The sequence below is a fragment of the Crinia signifera genome, chromosome 2, assembly GCF_055691185.1.
Source record: "Crinia signifera chromosome 2, ASM5569118v1, whole genome shotgun sequence".
Lineage (NCBI taxonomy): Eukaryota > Metazoa > Chordata > Amphibia > Anura > Myobatrachidae > Crinia > Crinia signifera.
Window position 1 is genome coordinate 208295515 of NC_139218.1, and position 19867 is coordinate 208315381.

The 19867-nt window shown below is 44.8% G+C and overlaps 1 protein-coding gene across 1 annotated transcript in view; it reads right to left on the bottom strand.

Moving 5' to 3' along the window:
• The window catches only part of CLIC4 (CLIC family member 4), a 55581-nt gene extending 48040 nt beyond the window's left edge, over positions 1 to 7541 (bottom strand). Inside the window, exon 1 of the mRNA XM_083173621.1 lies at positions 7156 to 7541. Within this exon, the coding sequence (XP_083029747.1) occupies positions 7156 to 7224 (69 nt within the window). The 5' untranslated portion in view covers positions 7225 to 7541. The remainder of the gene's footprint in view (positions 1 to 7155) is intronic.
• Positions 7542 to 19867: the final 12326 nt, after the last annotated feature.

Sequence of the window (19867 nt, forward strand, 5' to 3'; positions counted from 1 at the left end):
CATTGTATACCCACCCTGATGGGTCAAATGCCCCCCATTGTTAACGCCACCCCACGATGAACGCCAACCCGAAGCATGGCGAGCGCACTATCCCACTATCCACGTTGGCGTGGAGTTGTTGTTATATAGTGAGCTCAAAGCGTTGCGAGCCCCGCGAGGGGACGCGCATTCCTTCACACGTATTATGCGTCTTCTCGCCACGCTTTGGGCTCGGTGGCTCGCCACACTATATAAAGTCAATTCCACGCCGACGTGGATAGTGGGGGTATGAGAAGGTCGGAGGACGCGTACCGCTGCGCTCGCCACGCTTCGGGTTGGCATTCATCGTGGGGTGGTGTTAATGGGGGGGGGGGATTTCACATGTAAAATACCCATAAGGGTGGGTAAACAATGAAAAATCTGGTCCATTTAACATTGTTCCCTATGTAAAATTGCGTCCATCGCATCCCTTAACTTAAGGCATGCGATGGACGCGATTTTTTAATTGTTGGGGGAAAAGGCTAAAAATAGCCCTGAAATTGCGTCGGTCGCGTCCATCGCATACCTTAAGTTAAGGTATGTGATCACCTGCAACGGGCGCCGTGCTAGGAAACAAGTACCTACAATTGTTTTTATTGCGGCTTTTATGAATGTCGCCTGACAGAGCAATTCAAGTTTTTGGGCACCCATTAGTTATCGAGCTTGGGTTTAGCCAAATAAAGTGGCTAAGTCTAAATGCCCTATTCCACTATTGGGAAGTATGGCATGCGATACCCCAAAAACTCACCCGGCTCCTGGTCGGCACCTTTACCCTTCACATAAACCTGCGATGTCCCCCTAAAAACCGCAACTTTCCTTCAGCTCCCAAAGGGCCTTATTCTAGTTCACTCTTTCTGACAAAATCCTTCTTAGATGGACAAAACAATGTGCACTGCAGGGGGGCAGATGTAACATGTGCAGAGAGAAATAGATTTGGGTGAGTTATTTAGTTTCTGTGCAGGGAAAATTCTGCTTTATTTTTACACTGCAATATAGATCTCACTTTGAAGTAAAACCCCACCCAAATCTAATTCTCTCTTCACAAGTAAAATCTGCCCCACCTACAGTGCATCTTGTCCATCTAAGAGGATTTTGTCACAAAGAGTGAACTGCACGATGTATCGTCAACATCTATCGTCATACACACTATAACTCTCTGCACATGTTACATCTGCCCCACCTGCAGTGCACATGGTTTTGCCCATTTTGCGAACAAATTTGTACTGCGATCAGATCCGAATAAGGACCTATGTTCTTTACTTTGACACAAGAGCATATATCCCACACCCCCAGAGGATTGTGATAGTTTAGGATAAACAATATAATTGTGCTGCAATGTGTAATGATTTTAGATGTACGAGGACACATCTGAATAGTAACCAGTTCTATTTCTGAATTAGTTACACATTAAAGCACTATCAGTGGAAAATTCAAATGTTTTGAGCATCTTATTTTCCTGTCTAATCAGGACAGATTAGATGTCCTATTGTCACAATTCAATTGTTGTTCGGGTGAAAATGCATATTGAGCATGTTGCACCAAAAATAACCGCCGACTTTTTGGTGAGGGGGTAATGAGTGCTGCCAGGGTGAGAGAATGTGTTAATGGTTCCTTGGGAAGGTAAAATGATTGGTAAATAGGTTAATCAATGTCAATGCTGTGTGGGGGAATTATTAGGTGCTGACCAGGAGTGCTAATGGGTGAATAGGTTGATGTGTCTGGAAAATCTTCATAGGAGCTGATTGAGTGGATAAAAGTGGTAGATTGGGGGTGAACTGATTAAGGAATGAAGAGGAATAAAATGAATGGGTTCTGATGTAAGGGATTGATAGGTTCTTGGGGCAATGGTTTAATAGGGGTAATTGATTCCTGTTGTGTGTATATTAGGGTGGATGACACCATGACTTGAACCTGCTCAAGATGCCATGAGGCCATGAGGCTCCATGTTACATCTTAGCTACAATTAATTAAATCTATGAGCTAACAGCCTATTGCAGGAACATTCCAGATAGCTGATTAACACTGCAGATTTTAGTTTCAATAGGGTCTACAAACTGACCTCTTTGTACCAATATCAGAAAAGACATGCTTTTTATAGTTTGGTCCAAATGGTTACTCCAATTCTTCAGTTTATGAATACAGAGGAATATGTTCAGGAGAGAGATCTCCTATCCTGCAGCCTCCCACCAGCACTGAGCACATGTGCAATGTTGGATTCTAGCAATCTAAAAGACTCCTCTAATATGCTGGGGGAGTAAATAGCAGGGACAGAAATTATTGCTACTGCTTTCCCTGTGAGTTTAATTTACTGCATACAAGGGGTGGCGCTGGGACATGGGAACGACTAGTGTTTCATGGGCATCCCCATGCCCACGTTGGGCGTGCCCACGCAGCCGCCTGTCCTGTCTTCATCCCGGAGCCCTGCAAATATAAGTCAGTTAGTCTCTAGAGTGTCAGCGGGGCTGGCACTCTAGAACTCGGTAAGCCCAGAAATCAGGCCCTTAATTTATTCTTTTTTTTTTTTCTTTTTTTTTAAACTTAAGGCCCATACACACTGGATGATTTTGAGCTGAAAGCAGCTCACTTCTACCGTCTGAGCTTCTTTCAGCTCAGAAGGCGCCCAGTGTGTATGGCATAAGGTGAGCATGCATGTGTGCTCTCGCATCATCGATGGCCGCCACTGCTCATCTGCTGTTATAGCGTCCTGCTATGGAGAGCCATCAAACCGCGTGAAAATCGATTGGACGGACGAAAAATGTGTATGCGCTGAGCGATTTTCCCCATCATTGGTCTGCAGACACGCTGGGCAAAAATGTCCAGTGTGTATGCACCTTAAGCGACACAAAACATTGACATCGATTTAGTCAAAAGCCTAAATTTGAAAGCCACTAGGTGGTCCACCCAGACCTTATGGGCCAGCCAAGCCCTCTAAAGATCAGTCAATATCGTATACCAATAAAAGAATATATTAGCCTCAATTATGGTGGCTGCTAGAGGGGTAATCTGTACGGGATGCAGTTGATTTGCCGGCGGTCGGGATCCCGGCGGTCGGAATCCCGACACTGGAATCCCGACCGCCGAAATCCCGAAACTTTCTCCCTCCGTGGGTGTCCACGACACCCATAGAGGGAGAATAAAATAGCGTGCCGAGCGTAGCGAGGCACCGGGCCCGCTGCGTGGCGAGCGCAGCGAGCCCGCAAGGGGGGGGCGATCCATGTCCCCCCCTTGTCGGGATTTCGGCGGTCGGGATTCCAGTGTCGGGATTCCGACCGCCGGGATCCCGACCGCCGGGAATTCGTATCGGATCCATCTGTACACACAGATAACATACAGTAGGATCTGTGTTCCAAACACATTTACAATCAGGTTGGCAAGTGTTGGTGCTGGGAATGTTAACAGGAAGGTGCCGCAGAATTAGTGGCATTCAATTTATAAGACCATTGTATTAAAGCAAACCATTGGTTTACAGAAACACTGTATTTCTCCAGCAAGAAGATAAAATTAGGACACAGATCCCCCCAGAGCATACTCCCAGTGTGCAGTCTGAATAAATAACTAAGGACAAAAGAAGAGTAATATTAGGTCAGAGAAAGCCATCAATCTACTGCAGCTTTATTTGTACCACCACAGCAGAATGTAATGCTTTGTCTTCTGAAAATGGGACAATGTGTTGTTGCTGCAAAGAAAATATTAAACTCCAGATGGATTTATAGACAATGGCCACTTCTAATAAATTCACTGATCTGGAAACTAGTAAATAGCCCCAAAGGAGTATAAAGTTTACCAAGTGATTGGACATTAGGCATGACTATTTACAGCAAGACTAAATTACTACATTTTGAATCTGGGTCAAGGACTAGAATAATAAACTGCTTCTTAACCCTTTGAGTGCCAACATCTCCGTAGAGATGTTCAAAATATCGGCTAAAAAGGCCATCGTCGTTTACATTTGTAATATAAATTCAAATAAAAAACAAGATATTTCCTATATATGATAAACATTACAGGTCATTGTGATGAAAACAAAATATTTGCTTGCCACTTTTCACACTTCTGTTGACAACTTCGCTTGGCACTTGAGTGGTTAAGGGGTGTACATACGGGGCAATTCTTCTAAGTGATTTTGACTACATGAAAATCGCTTAGAAGGTTTGCCCACAGTGGACGACAGATGTATGCACCGCATCGCTAACGCCCGGCCAAATAGTCAGTGCAGGCAAGAATATTCTTGCTACACTGTATATTTGGCCTCAGCTCCTGGGGCAGGCGGGATGTAGTTAGCCTTCTCTTTGAAGGCTTAACTACATCCTGATACACATGGGGATGAGTCCCATGTGTACATGGCTTTAAAGGCAGAGGAGAGGAGAGAACTTGCCAGCAGCTAAACAGTGACTCCCCATCCTGAACGTGACCTTATTATGCAGAAAGATGTTACCTTATATTTATCACCTTATGCGTAAAGCAAGTAGGAAGCTTTTCTCATGGTCACCAGGCACATGGGCTGGTCCTGCCTCACTGTCTGCACACCAAGCGACAGGGTCAGTGTCCAATTTGACTTTAAATTGAAATGATGAATGCACACACGGTAGTCACCTACCTACCACAATTACCAGACTGTTCAATAATTATCAGATGTTTGCTTTGGAGTTACAATGTATGTGGCCATTTTACATTTGCTTACTACAAACACCTGTAATAGGTTTAAATTCTGACCAATGTATACACTAGGAGGCATAATTTGCTACAATAAGGAATTTTTATTTGCTAGGATTTGCCACTGTCACTGAGACCAACACTCCTCCACTGTGCTACTGTGCTTGAGCCAGATTTACCCGGGATGAATCCCTTTCCCCACAAAAATACAATACAAGGATCGTTAGAGGTGGAGCTTGATCAATCTGGCAGCACAGCACCCCCCTTAAAAACCGATGGACGCTTCGCTCTCTGCTGGAAATGGAGGAACTGAGGCATATAATGTATATATCTGCTGCAGCCACTCCATTGTAAGTCTTAAGGCCCATACACACTGGGCAATTTTGAGCTGAAAGCAGCTCACCTTTACCATTTGAACTGCTATCAGCTCAATAGCCGCCCAGTGTGTATGGCCCGGCGATGAGTACTGATGCGTGCCACCGCCAATCTGCTGGTATTACCAGCCAAGTGGATGGCTTTCAATAACGTCCTGCAATGGAAAGCCGTCCACCCCCACGAAAATCACTTGGACAGGTGAAAATCGATAATTTTGTATGAACAGTTTACAGCCCAGTGATTTTCACCATCATCACTGTGCATACACACTGGGCAAAAACACCAAGTGTGTATGCACCTTTAGGAATATACTTAGTTATGGGTAAAACAGGTGTTTTTAGGGCACCTGTCACAAATATATGTTAACTAAGAGGCCCCTAGGTCTCACAGCTGATCCCAAAGTCATTGCGTATGTGGCATGTCATATCTGAAAATCAAAAGGTATGTATGTGCACGCAGTCATCAGACCAACAACAATGCATAGGAGCTCTAGCAAAGGGATGATAATGCTGAACAGTAAGTATGTGGACAGTTATGGTAAAGAAGATCGGTGATGTCTACTAGCAACTAGTTAAGACACACAAAAATAATCGCCAGCACCTAGACAGTAATAGAAAATCATTGACAGGATCATGGTCGACGGTGAAAAGTTAGACACAAGTTTGTCATACTTTTTTGGTGTCTGTCGACATGGGTCAACATGGACACCGTATAAGTGTACTGCTGCTCTCGTCAGGTCGCAGGCATGGTGTCTCGTTGCGCTAAGCTCACTATTGTATCCGCCCTCTATGTCCACCGGTATGGTAAAGTATGAACAAGTCAGGTTTTTTTTTTTTTTTTTTAATCATGAAAAACTTGTGTTGATCTTGTGTGTCAACCATGTTCATGTTGACATTTACTTATGTCAACCTTCTGTCATTGTCGATCTAGTGTATGCTGGCCATTTTTCGACGCCTGATTAGTTGTGGTCGACCATGTCATTGTCGATCTAGACATCCATCTGTTGAACAGATACTATGTGGACAGCACAAGCGTGCAGCATGGGGCGAGGGCAAATTTAAGTATAGGCAATAGTGGGGGTACTTCGAGTTAGGCTACAGGGATAGATGATTATGGGGGTGGGGGCAGGGAGGTCAGTATATGTACCTGTCAGAATGCCGATGTCTGTATTCTGACCGCCGGTCATCCGTATGTATCCCCTAGTAAATGGTACTGGAGTCTATATGAGCTTTTAACAAACCCTTTCCAGTTCCAGACTGTTCTACCCTTCCACACCACCATGGCATACACAATACCGGGTGCATGCCTACACAAACACTATACACAACAAGTGATGAAACCGACACATTGAGTGAAATTTAATAGGAGAGATTCAGAAAGTAAGAGATTTGGTAAGAAATATCCAGATTTTTATTTAAAGTGGCAATCTTTTACACTTCAAAATTAAACTACTTTTGCAGTGTAAATGATTGCCGCTTTAAAAAAAACAACTGGCGATTTCTTACCAAATCTCTCACTTTCTGCATTCTCACTCAGTGCGGTTTCTGCCAGCTTGTTCTGAAACAAGTCTTCTGTCACTAGTACAGTATATGAAGGTACCAGGTAATGCTGCCCTACAGTCTGTGCTGTATGCACAGGACGTGGGGTCAGGTTTGGCTTTGGTGGGGATGTAAGGGTCCATCCTCTCCCATCGCATCAGGGCTCAGGACACATGACGGCAAGCGCAGCGGCACCAGGGGAGGGGTGACTGAGTGACAGGCGGCCGCCTACTGACATGCTGCAATACGGGGCATGATGCCGCCAACGGAGAGAAGTGATGCTTTGTCCCATACCTGCTATGTATGTACGTGCCGGATTAGCAGGAGATCGGGGCACAGAGCAGTCGCGGCTGCTGAGGAGGAGATTAGCGTTGTATAAGCGGCCCACTGCCGGCTATAGGACTCCATCACCGCAGCGGATGGGGAAAAGAATGCGGGGCCATGTGCCAGCCAGGGATGGAAAGTTATCCCGGTGCTGCCCCCCTCATACTCCAGCCAGGAGAACTTTCCAGACAGCACAAGAGGAGGGAGCAGCGGAATCTCCGCACAGCCGTTTATTACCAGCACTTACCTTGACAAAGAGTTCTATAAGATTGTCTTTGTCCTCCTGCAGCCCATTCTGCGGCACAGACAGAGACATGCTGCTGCTGCTGCTCCCGGCGCCCGTCACTCCGTCCTGCTGCTCCTCGCCGTCTCCCTCCTATTCCTTGTTTGGTTGTGCCCCCAGCACCCGCTCTCTCCTACTTTCCTCTATCCCCTCCCCCCACTGGCCGCTCTCAGGGGCTCCCGCTCTAACTGCTCAGTCAGTTCTGTGCGGGGATGTGTGTCTCAGCCCCGGCCCTGCTGCCTGTGTATAGCAGACCGCTGCTGCTGCCTGTCTGGAGGGTGTTACACCCCGTGCAGTGTATGCAGGCTGCCTGGGTGCTGCTGCTGTATGTGTAACGTAACGGGAATTAGTGATGGCAGCAGGCGGGGAGTGGGAGGGAGGAGGACAAGACACAGGCAAGTGGAATAATTAACCTATTCATTCTCCCCACCACACATACAGTACATTACTGTTACACCGTGTTACTAGGCGGGGAGGGGACACCGCACTACTGTGTTTCCCTGCAGTTTGGAGAGACACAATTGGCATTTGTATTACAGTAACATTTCTGGTTATTACACCGTACATTACTGAGTTTGTCACTCCCAGTAGTAATGACTTGTATGCAGAGGTGTACCACCTATATATTCGTGGGCCCCATAGCAAAAGTTTGTAAGGGCCCCCTTTATTTAGCAACTGATGGTGATAAATATGTAAAACATATTACTAGACAACAAAGATGGGCCCCCTCCAGCTCTTGGCCCCATAGCAGCTGCACCCCTTGCACCTATGGTAATTACGCCCTTGCTTGTATGTAGGGAGGCCAATCCCGGGATCGGGATTGGCGGGATCCCGGGATTTAGGCCTAAAATCGTCAGGATTTGAATCCCGGGATTGAACCTTTCAATCCCGGGATTTCGGGATTAGTATCCCAGTGCTAAATTTACTTTTTTTTTTTCACAAAACCCGGCAGCGCTGAGCACTTTAGAATGGCTCAGATGCTGCCCGGCTGTCTGCTGCGTACTGAGGCGGGACCCCATGTGGCCGATTGGTCCGCTGTCACTGTGTGCAGGTGCTCTGTAAAGACAGGCATGACGGCGCCCAGACTGTCGCCCCTGACATCACGCCACGCTGCGCAGCCCGTCTGTCGCCATGCCTGTCAGTGCACTTCAGAACAAGCACACTCGCTCAGCCACATGCCCGCTGTACTGCTACCGCCTGCCCGCCCGGCCACTGAATGGATGGACATCGCTCCTGCTGCTGCCTGTCACCACTACCTCTGTAAGGGCAGGGGGATGGGGAAGAGTGGCGGGCGGGGAGGAGAAAGTGGGCATTTATATTGATAATTGGGGGCGGGTCATTTTTTTTTTTTATTAGGGAGGCCAATCCCGGGATTCCCGGAATCCCGGGATTGAGCATTTTTCAATCCCGAATCCCGGGATTGAAAAAATGCCCCAGGATTGGCCTCCCTACTTGTATGGATCTTCTCTTTCAGTGTTCGCTTCTCAGACTCTACCTCCTCTTCACTACCTCTGTCAGTTCCGCAAGGCTCAGTCTTAGGTCCTCTGCTTTTCTTAATCTATACCTCATCTCTTGGCAAACTCATAAGCTCTTTCGGATTTCAGTATCACTTGTATGCGGATGATGCTCAAATCTATCTATCAACTCTAGAGTTGTCACCAGTGGTCTTGGGCCGATTCTCTGAATGCCTCTCTCTACCATCTCATCCTGGATGTCTTTTTGCCACCTCAAACTCAATAATTCCAAAACTGAATTACTTATATTCCCATGAGCTAAGAACAGTTACCATCCTGATATCTCCATAACTGTTGACAACTAAATAATCTACCCTACCCCACAAGCTCGTTGCCTAGGGGTCATCCTCGACTCTGAACCATAGTTACCTACCCTCCTGCATTCTGCAGGAGACTCCTTGAAATAGCAGCAGTCTCCCTCATTAGTCTAGCAATCTCCCTCATTACACCTAGCCCGCATTACACTGTTACATTTTTGGGAAAAAAAAGAATGAGAGCTAGATACATTTACATTGAGTCATCAGCACCATTTCCCAGGACGTATAGTAGCTCTTACTAGCTGCTTTGGGGCTCATCTACATTTGGATATTTCATTTTAAAAGATTCCTCTCAGATGTAGCAGTACCCACCCACGCGTCTAGGTGCCACATTCACAATCTCCAGTGGCGGTTTTTACCCCCCCAGGTAAAATCCGCCACTGTAATGCAGTCTGTCAGACTGCACTGGCTTAACTGTGACTGGCACTGACTTCCAATTGGAAGTTCGATCTGCCAGTCACCCAAGGCAGTCCCATTGGGAGGTGTTCCCTCCCTCTGGGATGCCTCTGTGGGCTGCAGTCAATAAAATCCAGGGTCTGCACATGTGCACAGGGCCATCTTAACAGCATTACGGGCCCCAGGGCAAAGCAGTGCAGTGGGGCCCCTGCCTAACATAAAAAACGGCGTGTCCCGGGAGAGTATTAATCAATGGAGGAGGCCGCAATCAAAGAGTGGCCCTTTAACCCACTACCACCAATGGTTATAATGCGCTGCAATAAAGAAAGAGATTGTTTAAAAACTCACATATTTGCCCCAAAATCGGGTACTCAGAGGGACACACAGCATTATGGGTAAGGGTAAGGCACTATGGGTAAATCCATAATTAAGCTATTAGACCAGTTTATATAAGTAAAAAAACACATTTATATACACAGACCTCCATAGGTTAACTAAATTGTATATTTAATTAGGGAAAAACAGGCCATACAATAAGAGAAATATAAGTTAGATCACCATCCAATAGAATATGGGAGGAAGTGATGTCACTCCCATACCCTTATAAATAGGGATCAGGCCCAGTAAGCCTTCATTCTGTTAGCCCCTCTGAAGCAATCAGAAGTCACATTGGAGGTAACAACCAGGGGTGGAAACCCCAACATAGGCCAGTATTCAATGAGGAAAATTCTCTGTGCATGGCGAGAGATTTTTTCTCTCGCCATGCACTCTCCGTGTTCCGGAGCCTCCTGCTCCCACTATTCAACGTATTTAAGACTCGCCGCCACTCGCGGCGAGTCTTAACCCCTGCAGCGGACGAGCGTCCGCGGCAGGGAGCTGACAGGGAGCCGTGGGACGGTGGCATCCAGGGAGATTAAAGTCTCCCTGGATGCCCCAGAACATATGTGGAGGGTAGGGGGCCCCCCCGGGACCCAGGCAGCACAGGCTGCCCCCTTTCCTATAGCCAGCGGGGGACCCAGTATTCACTGCACCCGTTCGTGCATATTAACGATCGGGTGCAGTGTATATATGAATATCTAATGAGCGGCTCGAGCGCTCCGGCCCCCTGCTGGCTGCACTGTTTTGTTTTTTTATTAAATATATATTCATGTGCTATAAGCACATGAATAAAAATAACATGCCCCTTCACAGAAAAAAAACCTGATTTTTTGACACCAAAATTAAAAAAAAAAAACCTTTTAGTTCACATTCCAGCTCTCCATCAAAAGATGGAGAATTTCTACACGGAGAGAGACGGCGAAAATCACTTCAGAAAGACGGCGAATATTTCACATTGAATAGGGTGGTTCACTTTTGGAGAGCAAAATGCTCCGTCCAAGGCGAAAAAAGCAAAAATTCTCCATAAAACACGGAGAATTTTTCTCATTGAATACTGCCCATAGACAGAAAAACTAAATATATTTGTTCTATGGTAATTTGGGAAACAGATAACCTATGTAATACTTAGTATATTTTATTTATTATTATTTTAGATTCAGTTGCATATTTTTATTGGATGAAGGATCATCATCCGCATTTTAGGTAAGGTACTAATATTTTGTTGCCTGGCCATATTATGTAATATAAAAGTTGGGCATTAATACAAATTATGCAAATTTTTTCATTATTAGGTGAACCTTTTAAACTCCGTTATAGAGGAGGCTAACAGGAAAATAAGACCTGTTATGCTATAGTTAGGTTAACAAACTTTAACTATATTGCACTTTAGTCACTTTAATAGAAAATGAAGTAATCACAGAATAATTATTTATTCACAGGCCACAATAATTGGCACACTCTAAATCAAATAACCGATGTTCGTGTTCATTCCCAATATAGGTATGTAAAATTAAAGGATGAACACTATTATACCACTTAACTATTTCACTAAATCACAGTAATTATATTATAAATCCTTAACCCCTTCCCGACATTTGACGTATATATACGTCATGGCCGGGATGTACTTCCCGACACATGACGTATATATACGTCATGACTTTAAACTGTCCCCGCGTCTATAGACGCGGTGACAGTTTATACATGTCTGCTGTCCCTGACAGCAGACATGTCCCTGCATGCCCAGGGGGGGCGGCGATGCCTCCCCCCCGTCGGCGATCGCTGTGATTGGCTGTTCAATGTGAACAGCCAGTCGCAGCGTTTTCCTGTGTTACCGGCGAATCAGACGCTCGGTAACACAGGTGTCAATCACCGTCGGGTGTGAGGGGGCATGAGGGGGTCACCGGTGATGACCTCACCCCACCTCACCCCACCTGCCCCCAAGGCTGTGATTGGTCCGTCGGACCGACGGACCAATCACAGCCAAGGCGCGTCATTTAAACTAACGGTGACTGCGCTGCAGACGCCATTCCGGTCTGGAATTGCGTGCAGAGCGGTCACCGGCCAATCTGTCATAATATACTGACCTGATCCTTGCCTGATACTTACCTGATCACCGCTGGTAGCGTGCTGCCAGCAGCTGGATGCTTCCTGGATCTTGTGACTTCCTGTGTGCTGCTGCTGCAGTGTCATAGAGTCACAGATCGTGAGAGATAGTGACAGAGAGTGACAGAGAGTGATAGAGAGTGCTATATTTTGTGTCTGCTGCACCCCTTTTGTGCTGATCAGTATATCTGTGCTGATCAGCAACTTTTTTTTTTTTTTTTTTTTTTTATATATATACCTGTCAGTTGCACCAAAGGTTGTGCTGCCTGTGCAACTGACTGCTGCCCCCCCTTTTGTGCTGATCAGTTTAAATTAATTTAGATCAGCAACTTTTTGGGGGTCCAGGTTTTTTTTTTTTATATATATACCCTGTCAGGTTGCACCCACAGTTGTGTGCCTGCTGCCCCTCACTGCTAATCAGTGTTGCATCACTGCATCACTGATCTGCAGTTGTTGTTGTTTTTTTGGAGAGTGCAGTGGGGTTTTGTTTTTACACCCACGTTGCTTTTGTGGGTGTCCTGTGGCCGCTGATCAGTGACGTACATCACTGAACAGCATTTTTGGCACAGGGTTGATATAATTTTTTTTCTGCAGTTTTTTTAAATTGTTTTTTTTTTTGGAGAGTGCTGTGGTTTATTACACCCACGTTGCTTTTGTGGGTGTCCTGTGGCCGCTGATCAGTGTCGTACATCACTGAACAGAATTTTAGGCACAGGGTTGATATAATTTTTTTTCTGCAGTTTTTTTAAATTGTTTTTTTTTTGGAGAGTGCTGTGGTTTATTTTTTTTTAATTGTTTTTACACCCACGTTGCTTTTGTGGGTGTCCTGTTGCCTTTGAGAGCTGTTCAGTGACGGACGTTACTGACCAACATCTGTGCTCAATTTTTGGCGCAGGACCTTTTTTTTTTTTTTTTAACCCCTTCAATTTTTTTTTTTATTATTGGGATCAAATTCCTGTATAAAGTATTTTTTTTTCTGCACTACATACACACTACACACTACATACCCCCCTACACTATACACGTGTTGAAACATTACACTTACAGAAACACAAAAATAAAAATGGCATCCCAAATGTCATCCCAAATGTCATCCCAGTCATCCAGAAGAATGTATTCAGCGGAGGAGGCATATGCCATGCTTGCCTCTGACTCTGACACAGCCAGTAATGCAAGCGGGGAATTTGAAGGATTCGTCTTAAGCTCCTCTTCCTCCTCTAGTGATGAGGGACCCCCTCAAAGACGCCCCCGTAGAGCAGCTGAGACCCCCCCCCCCCCCAAATGATTGATCCCGTATGGACCCCACCACCAGACAATTTTGAGCCCCAGGTTCCTGAGTTTTTGGCCATCCCAGGAATCCAATTTGATTCAACAGGTCTCAGAGAAATTGACTTTTTCAAATTATTTTTCTCTGATGATTTTATAAATTTAATGGTGGACCAAAGTAATTTATATGCCCAGCAGTTTATTGCTCAAAACCCCACGTCATCATTTGCTAGGTGGACCCCTGTAGATGCAGTAGAGATGATGACGTTTTGGGGTCTGGTGTTACATATGGGCATAGTAAAAAAGCCAGAAATTAGGCAATATTGGAGTACAGATGTTCTGTACAGCACCCCATTTTACCGTATGGCCATGACTCAGACTCGTTTTGAGACAATCCTTAAATTTTTACATTACACCGATAATGCACAGTGCCCACCCAGAGATGATCCCACCTTTGACCGGCTATTCAAAGTCAGGCCGGTCATTGATCATTTCAGTGCCAAATTTGCAGAGATGTACATCCCTGAAAAATTTATTTGTATCGACGAGTCCCTTATACATTTTAAAGGAAGGGTTAAATTCCGCCAGTACCTTCCCAGTAAGAGGGCAAGGTATGGCATAAAAATGTATAAACTGTGTGAAAGCACCTCAGGGTACACCCACAGGTTTAGGGTATATGAAGGGAAGGATTCAAGAATTGAACCGCCAGAATGCCCCCCCCCCTCCCTCGTAGGTGTTAGTGGAAAAATTGTCTGGGATTTAGTGCACCCCTTCCTGGATAAAGGTTATCACCTCTATGTGGATAACTTTTACACTAGCATCCCCCTGTTTAAGGCCCTTGGTTCAAGAGGTACAGCAGCTTGCGGTACTGTGCGCAAGAACCAAAGAGGCCTCCCAAAAACGCACATTGCCCAAGTACTGAGAAGGGGTGAAAGCAGGGCACAATCCACCGAAAATATGTTGTTGGTCAAATATAAGGACAAGAGGGATGTCCTTATACTGACAACAATTCATGGAGACAGTACCACCTCCATCCCTGTACGAGGTACCAGTACCCACACCTCAAAACCTAATTGTATCCTAGATTACAATAAGTACATGGGCGGAGTGGATCTTTCAGATCAGGTACTGAAGCCGTACAGTCCCCTGCGGAAAACAAAAATCTGGTACAAGAAGCTGGCCGTGTATATCATCCAGATGGCACTGTATAACGCTTACGTGCTATTCCGTTCTACCAGCCAGAGGGGGACATTTATGCACTTTCAAGAGGAAGTCATAAAGGGCCTAATATTTGGGAACCAGCAGGCAGAGGGCCCCAGTACTTCTAGTACTGGCCCCCGTATTGTACCAGGGCAGCATTTTCCTAACGAAATCCCCTCCACTGCAAGAAAGGGCAGGACACAAAAAAGGTGCAAAGTTTGCTATAAAAAGGGAATAAGAAAGGATACTATTTTCCACTGTGAAACTTGCCCCGACAAACCCGGCCTATGTATAAAGGAGTGTTTTAAAATATACCACACATCTATGGATTATTAGGTTCATCATTTCACCGTGCTTCGGGGGTCTTGCTAATGCCACATAGCACCCACCATTCATTCCACCAGAATCTGTGCTGCAAAACCCAAAAATCACTCCTTCCCTTCTGAGTCCTGCCATGCACCCAACTGGTATTTTTTGGTCACATATGAGGCATTGCCATACTCGGGAGAAAATGGGGCACAGATTTTGGGGTGCTTTTTCTCCTTCATACCTTATGAAAATGAAAAATTTTGAGCCAGAACTGCATTTCTGTGTAAAAAAATGTAATTTTTCATTTGCACAGCCCAGTTGTATCAAAATTGGTGAAACCCCTGGGGGTTTGAAATGTACACTATACCCCTAGATTAATTCCCTGAGGGGTTTAGTTTGCAAAATGGGGTCACTTGTGGGGGGGTTCCACTGTATTGGTGCTTTGGGGGTCTTGCTAATGCGACATAGCACCCACCAACATTCCACCAGAATCTGTGCTGCAAAATCCAAATATCACTCCTTCCCTTCTGAGTCCTGCCATTTTTTGGTCACACATGAGGCATTGCCGTACTCGGGAGAAATTGGGGCACAGATTTTGGGGTGCTTTGTCTCCTTCATTCCTTGTGAAAATGAAAAATTTTGAGCCAGAACTGCATTTTTGTGTAAAAAATTTAATTTTTCATTTTCACTGCCCAGTTGTACCACAATTGGTGAAACCCCTGGGGGTTTGAAATGTACACTATACCCCTAGATGAATTCCCTGAGGGGTGTAGTTTGCAAAATGGGGTCACTTGTGGGGGGGTTCCACTGTATTGGTGCTTCGGGGGTCTTGCTAATGCGACATAGCACCCACCAACATTCCACTAGAATCTGTGCTGCAAAATCCAAAAATCACTCCTTCCCTTCTGAGTCCTGCCATGCACCCAAATGGTATTTTTTGGTCACATGTGAGGCATTGCCGTACTCGGGAGAAATTGGGGCATAGATTTTGGGGTGCTTTGTCTCCTTCATTCCTTGTGAAAATGAAAAATTTTGAGCCAGAACTGCATTTTTGTGTAAAAAATTAAATTTTTCATTTTCACTGCCCAGTTGTACCACAATTGGTGAAACCCCTGGGGGTTTGAAATGTACACTATACCCCTAGATGAATTCCCTGAGGGGTGTAGTTTGCAAAATGGGGTCACTTGTGGGGGGGTTCCACTGTATTGGTGCTTCGGGGGTCTTGCTAATGCGACATAGCACCCACCAACATTCCACCAGAATCTGAGCTGCAAAATCCAAAAATCACTCCTTCCCTTCTGAGTCCTGCCATGCACCCAAATGGTATTTTTTGGTCACATGTGAGGCATTGCCGTACTCGGGAGAAATTGGGGCACAGATTTTGGGGTGCTTTGTCTCCTTCATTTCTTGTGAAAATGAAAAATTTTGAGCCAGAACTGCATTTTTGTGTAAAAAATTTAATTTTTCATTTTCACTGCCCAGTTGTACCACAATTGGTGAAACCCCTGGGGGTTTGAAATGTACACTATACCCCTAGATGAATTCCCTGAGGGGTGTAGTTTGCAAAATGGGGTCACTTGTGGGGGGGTTCCACTGTATTGGTGCTTCGGGGGTCTTGCTAATACGACATAGCACCCACCAACATTCCACCAGAATCTGTGCTGCAAAATCCAAAAATCACTCCTTCCCTTCTGAGTCCTGCCATTTTTTGGTCACACATGAGGCATTGCCGTACTCGGGAGAAATTGGGGCACAGATTTTGGGGTGCTTTGTCTCCTTCATTCCTTGTGAAAATAAAAAATTTTGAGCCAGAACTGCATTTTTGTGTAAAAAATTAAATTTTTCATTTTCACTGCCCAGTTGTACCACAATTGGTGAAACCCCTGGGGGTTTGAAATGTACACTATACCCCTAGATGAATTCCCTGAGGGGTGTAGTTTGCAAAATGGGGTCACTTGTGGGGGGGTTCCACTGTATTGGTGCTTCGGGGGTCTTGCTAATGCGACATAGCACCCACCAACATTCCACCAGAATCTGTGCTGCAAAATCCAAAAATCACTCCTTCCCTTCTGAGTCCTGCCATGCACCCAAATGGTATTTTTTGGTCACATGTGAGGCATTGCCGTACTCGGGAGAAATTGGGGCACAGATTTTGGGGTGCTTTGTCTCCTTCATTCCTTGTGAAAATGAAAAATTTAGAGCCAGAACTGCATTTTTGTGTAAAAAATTTAATTTTTCATTTTCACTGCCCAGTTGTACCACAATTGGTGAAACCCCTGGGGGTTTGAAATGTACACTATACCCCTAGATGAATTCCCTGAGGGGTGTAGTTTGCAAAATGGGGTCACTTGTGGGGGGGTTCCACTGTATTGGTGCTTCGGGGGTCTTGCTAATGCGACATAGCACCCACCAACATTCCACCAGAATCTGAGCTGCAAAATCCAAAAATCACTCCTTCCCTTCTGAGTCCTGCCATGCACCCAAATGGTATTTTTTGGTCACATGTGAGGCATTGCCGTACTCGGGAGAAATTGGGGCACAGATTTTGGGGTGCTTTGTCTCCTTCATTCCTTGTGAAAATGAAAAATTTTGAGCCAGAACTGCATTTTTGTGTAAAAAATTTAATTTTTCATTTTCACTGCCCAGTTGTACCACAATTGGTGAAACCCCTGGGGGTTTGAAATGTACACTATACCCCTAGATGAATTCCCTGAGGGGTGTAGTTTGCAAAATGGGGTCACTTGTGGGGGGGTTCCACTGTATTGGTGCTTCGGGGGTCTTGCTAATGCGACATAGCACCCACCAACATTCCATCAGAATCTGTGCTGCAAAATCCAAAAATCACTCCTTCCCTTCTGAGTCCTGCCATGCACCCAAATGGTATTTTTTGGTCACATGTGAGGCATTGCCGTACTCGGGAGAAATTGGGGCACAGATTTTGGGGTGCTTTGTCTCCTTCATTCCTTGTGAAAATGAAAAATTTTGAGCCAGAACTGCATTTTTGTGTAAAAAATTTTATTTTTCATTTTCACTGCCCAGTTGTACCACAATTGGTGAAACCCCTGGGGGTTTGAAATGTACACTATACCCCTAGATGAATTCCCTGAGGGGTGTAGTTTGCAAAATGGGGTCACTTGTGGGGGGGTTCCACTGTATTGGTGCTTCGGGGGTCTTGCTAATGCGACATAGCACCCACCAACATTGCACCAGAATCTGAGCTGCAAAATCCAAAAATCACTCCTTCCCTTCTGAGTCCTGCCATGCACCCAAATGGTATTTTTTGGTCACATGTGAGGCATTGCCGTACTCGGGAGAAATTGGGGCACATATTTTGGGGTGCTTTGTCTCCTTCATTCCTTGTGAAAATGAAAAATTTGGAGCCAGAACTGCATTTTTGTGTAAAAAAATTAATTTTTAATTTTCACTGCCCAGTTGTACCACAATTGGTGAAACCCCTGGGGGTTTGAAATGTACACTATACCCCTAGATGAATTCCCTGAGGGGTGTAGTTTGCAAAATGGGGTCACTTGTGGGGGGGTTCCTAACTTTTAGCATCTTATGGTGCCTAGAAACCTACATGGTGCCTAAAAAATAATCTCATAAAAAGGAGGCTCCAAAATCAAGTAGGTGCTCCTTCTATAATGAAGCCTGTAGTTTGGTCAACGTGCACACTAGGGCCACATATAGGATATTTATGAAAACAAAAGAATTGGGGGAATCAATTTTTAGTCACATTTCTCTAGTAAAATCTACTGTGTTCCTTAGAAAAATGTATTAAAATTGCAAATCTGCAAAAAAAATGAAATTTTGAAATTTCACCTACACTTTGTTTTAATTCCTGTGAAACACCTAAAAGGTTAACAAACTTCCAAAATGCTGTTTTGAATACTGTGAGGGGTGCAGTTTTTGAAATGGCATCATTTATGGGGGTGTCTAACATACAAGTCCCTCAAAGTCACATCAGAACTGAACTGGTCCCTAAAAAAATCAGTGTTTGAAATTTTCTTGAAAATTTGAGAATTTGCTATTCATATTTTAAGCCTCCTAGTGTCCAAAAAAATGAAAAGGAGGTTGAAATAATGATGGAAACATAAAGTAGACATATGGTCTATGTTAGTTATTAACTATTTAGAGTGGTATGATTATTTGTCTCACAAGCAGAAAATTTAACATTTTGAAAATTGCTAATTTTTCCATTTTTTTACGACATTTTGGTATTTTTCACAAAAAAACACAGACTGTATCGACCCAAATTTACCACTAACTTGAAGTACAATGTGTCACGAGAAAACAATCTCAAAATCACTGGGATAAGTAAAAGCAAAAAAAAAGTTATCCCCACTTAAGTGATACATGTCAGATTTGAAAAAAAGGGCTCTGTCAGGAAGGCAAAAACATGCTGCGTCAGGAAGGGGTTAAATGTTCAAAGAACTTCATGTCCTTATAATAAAAACCCTGGAAGACATCTTTATATAATAAAAAGGAAGGAAATGTTCTACGGATCCTAATAATTTATGGTCATAAGGTACATAGATAGTAGTTTATGGAATATATAATACCACTATATAAAAAAAAAAAATCACTACACATTATTCCATTCTTTTTCACTTTCTCTAGAAGGATCATCACCAGTTCACATCTTATTTTCACCGTCTTGTTCTATCATTTTCTCTTCTTGTCCTCCTTGGGAGTTCCCTTATTTTCTCTTTCAATGGTCCTGGTGACACAGCTCAACACTGGGATGTAGGAGGGTCCGAAGGAGCCAGGCACCTATCCTAAAGCTTTAGAGGGTAGGCTCCTCCCCTACTGCATCCCTGGACTCTTCAGTTCGTGTTAGGTGCCCACTGGAGTGGGTGCTATTCTAAAGGGCTGCAGGAGCAGCCGAAGAATTAGAGTAGTTAGGGAATTTTTATTGTTTTATTAACTTTTACCCTAGCTAGGTAGGCACAGTGTGAGGATTCTCATAGTGAATCCTCACACTGCTAGCGCAGCAGGAGCTGACAGAAGCGCGTCCTGTCAGCTCACTGTGCACAGGGGAGACGCTGTCTGGTCTCCCTGTGCAGCGCTTACAGCCTCTTCTAAGAGGCTGCCTGGGCTCCGGAGTACCCTGAAACCGGCTCCACATTTAGGTGGGGATCATGGGGGACAGGCGCTCCGTGATGGCGGCGGCCATTTTATGCAGAGCTTACA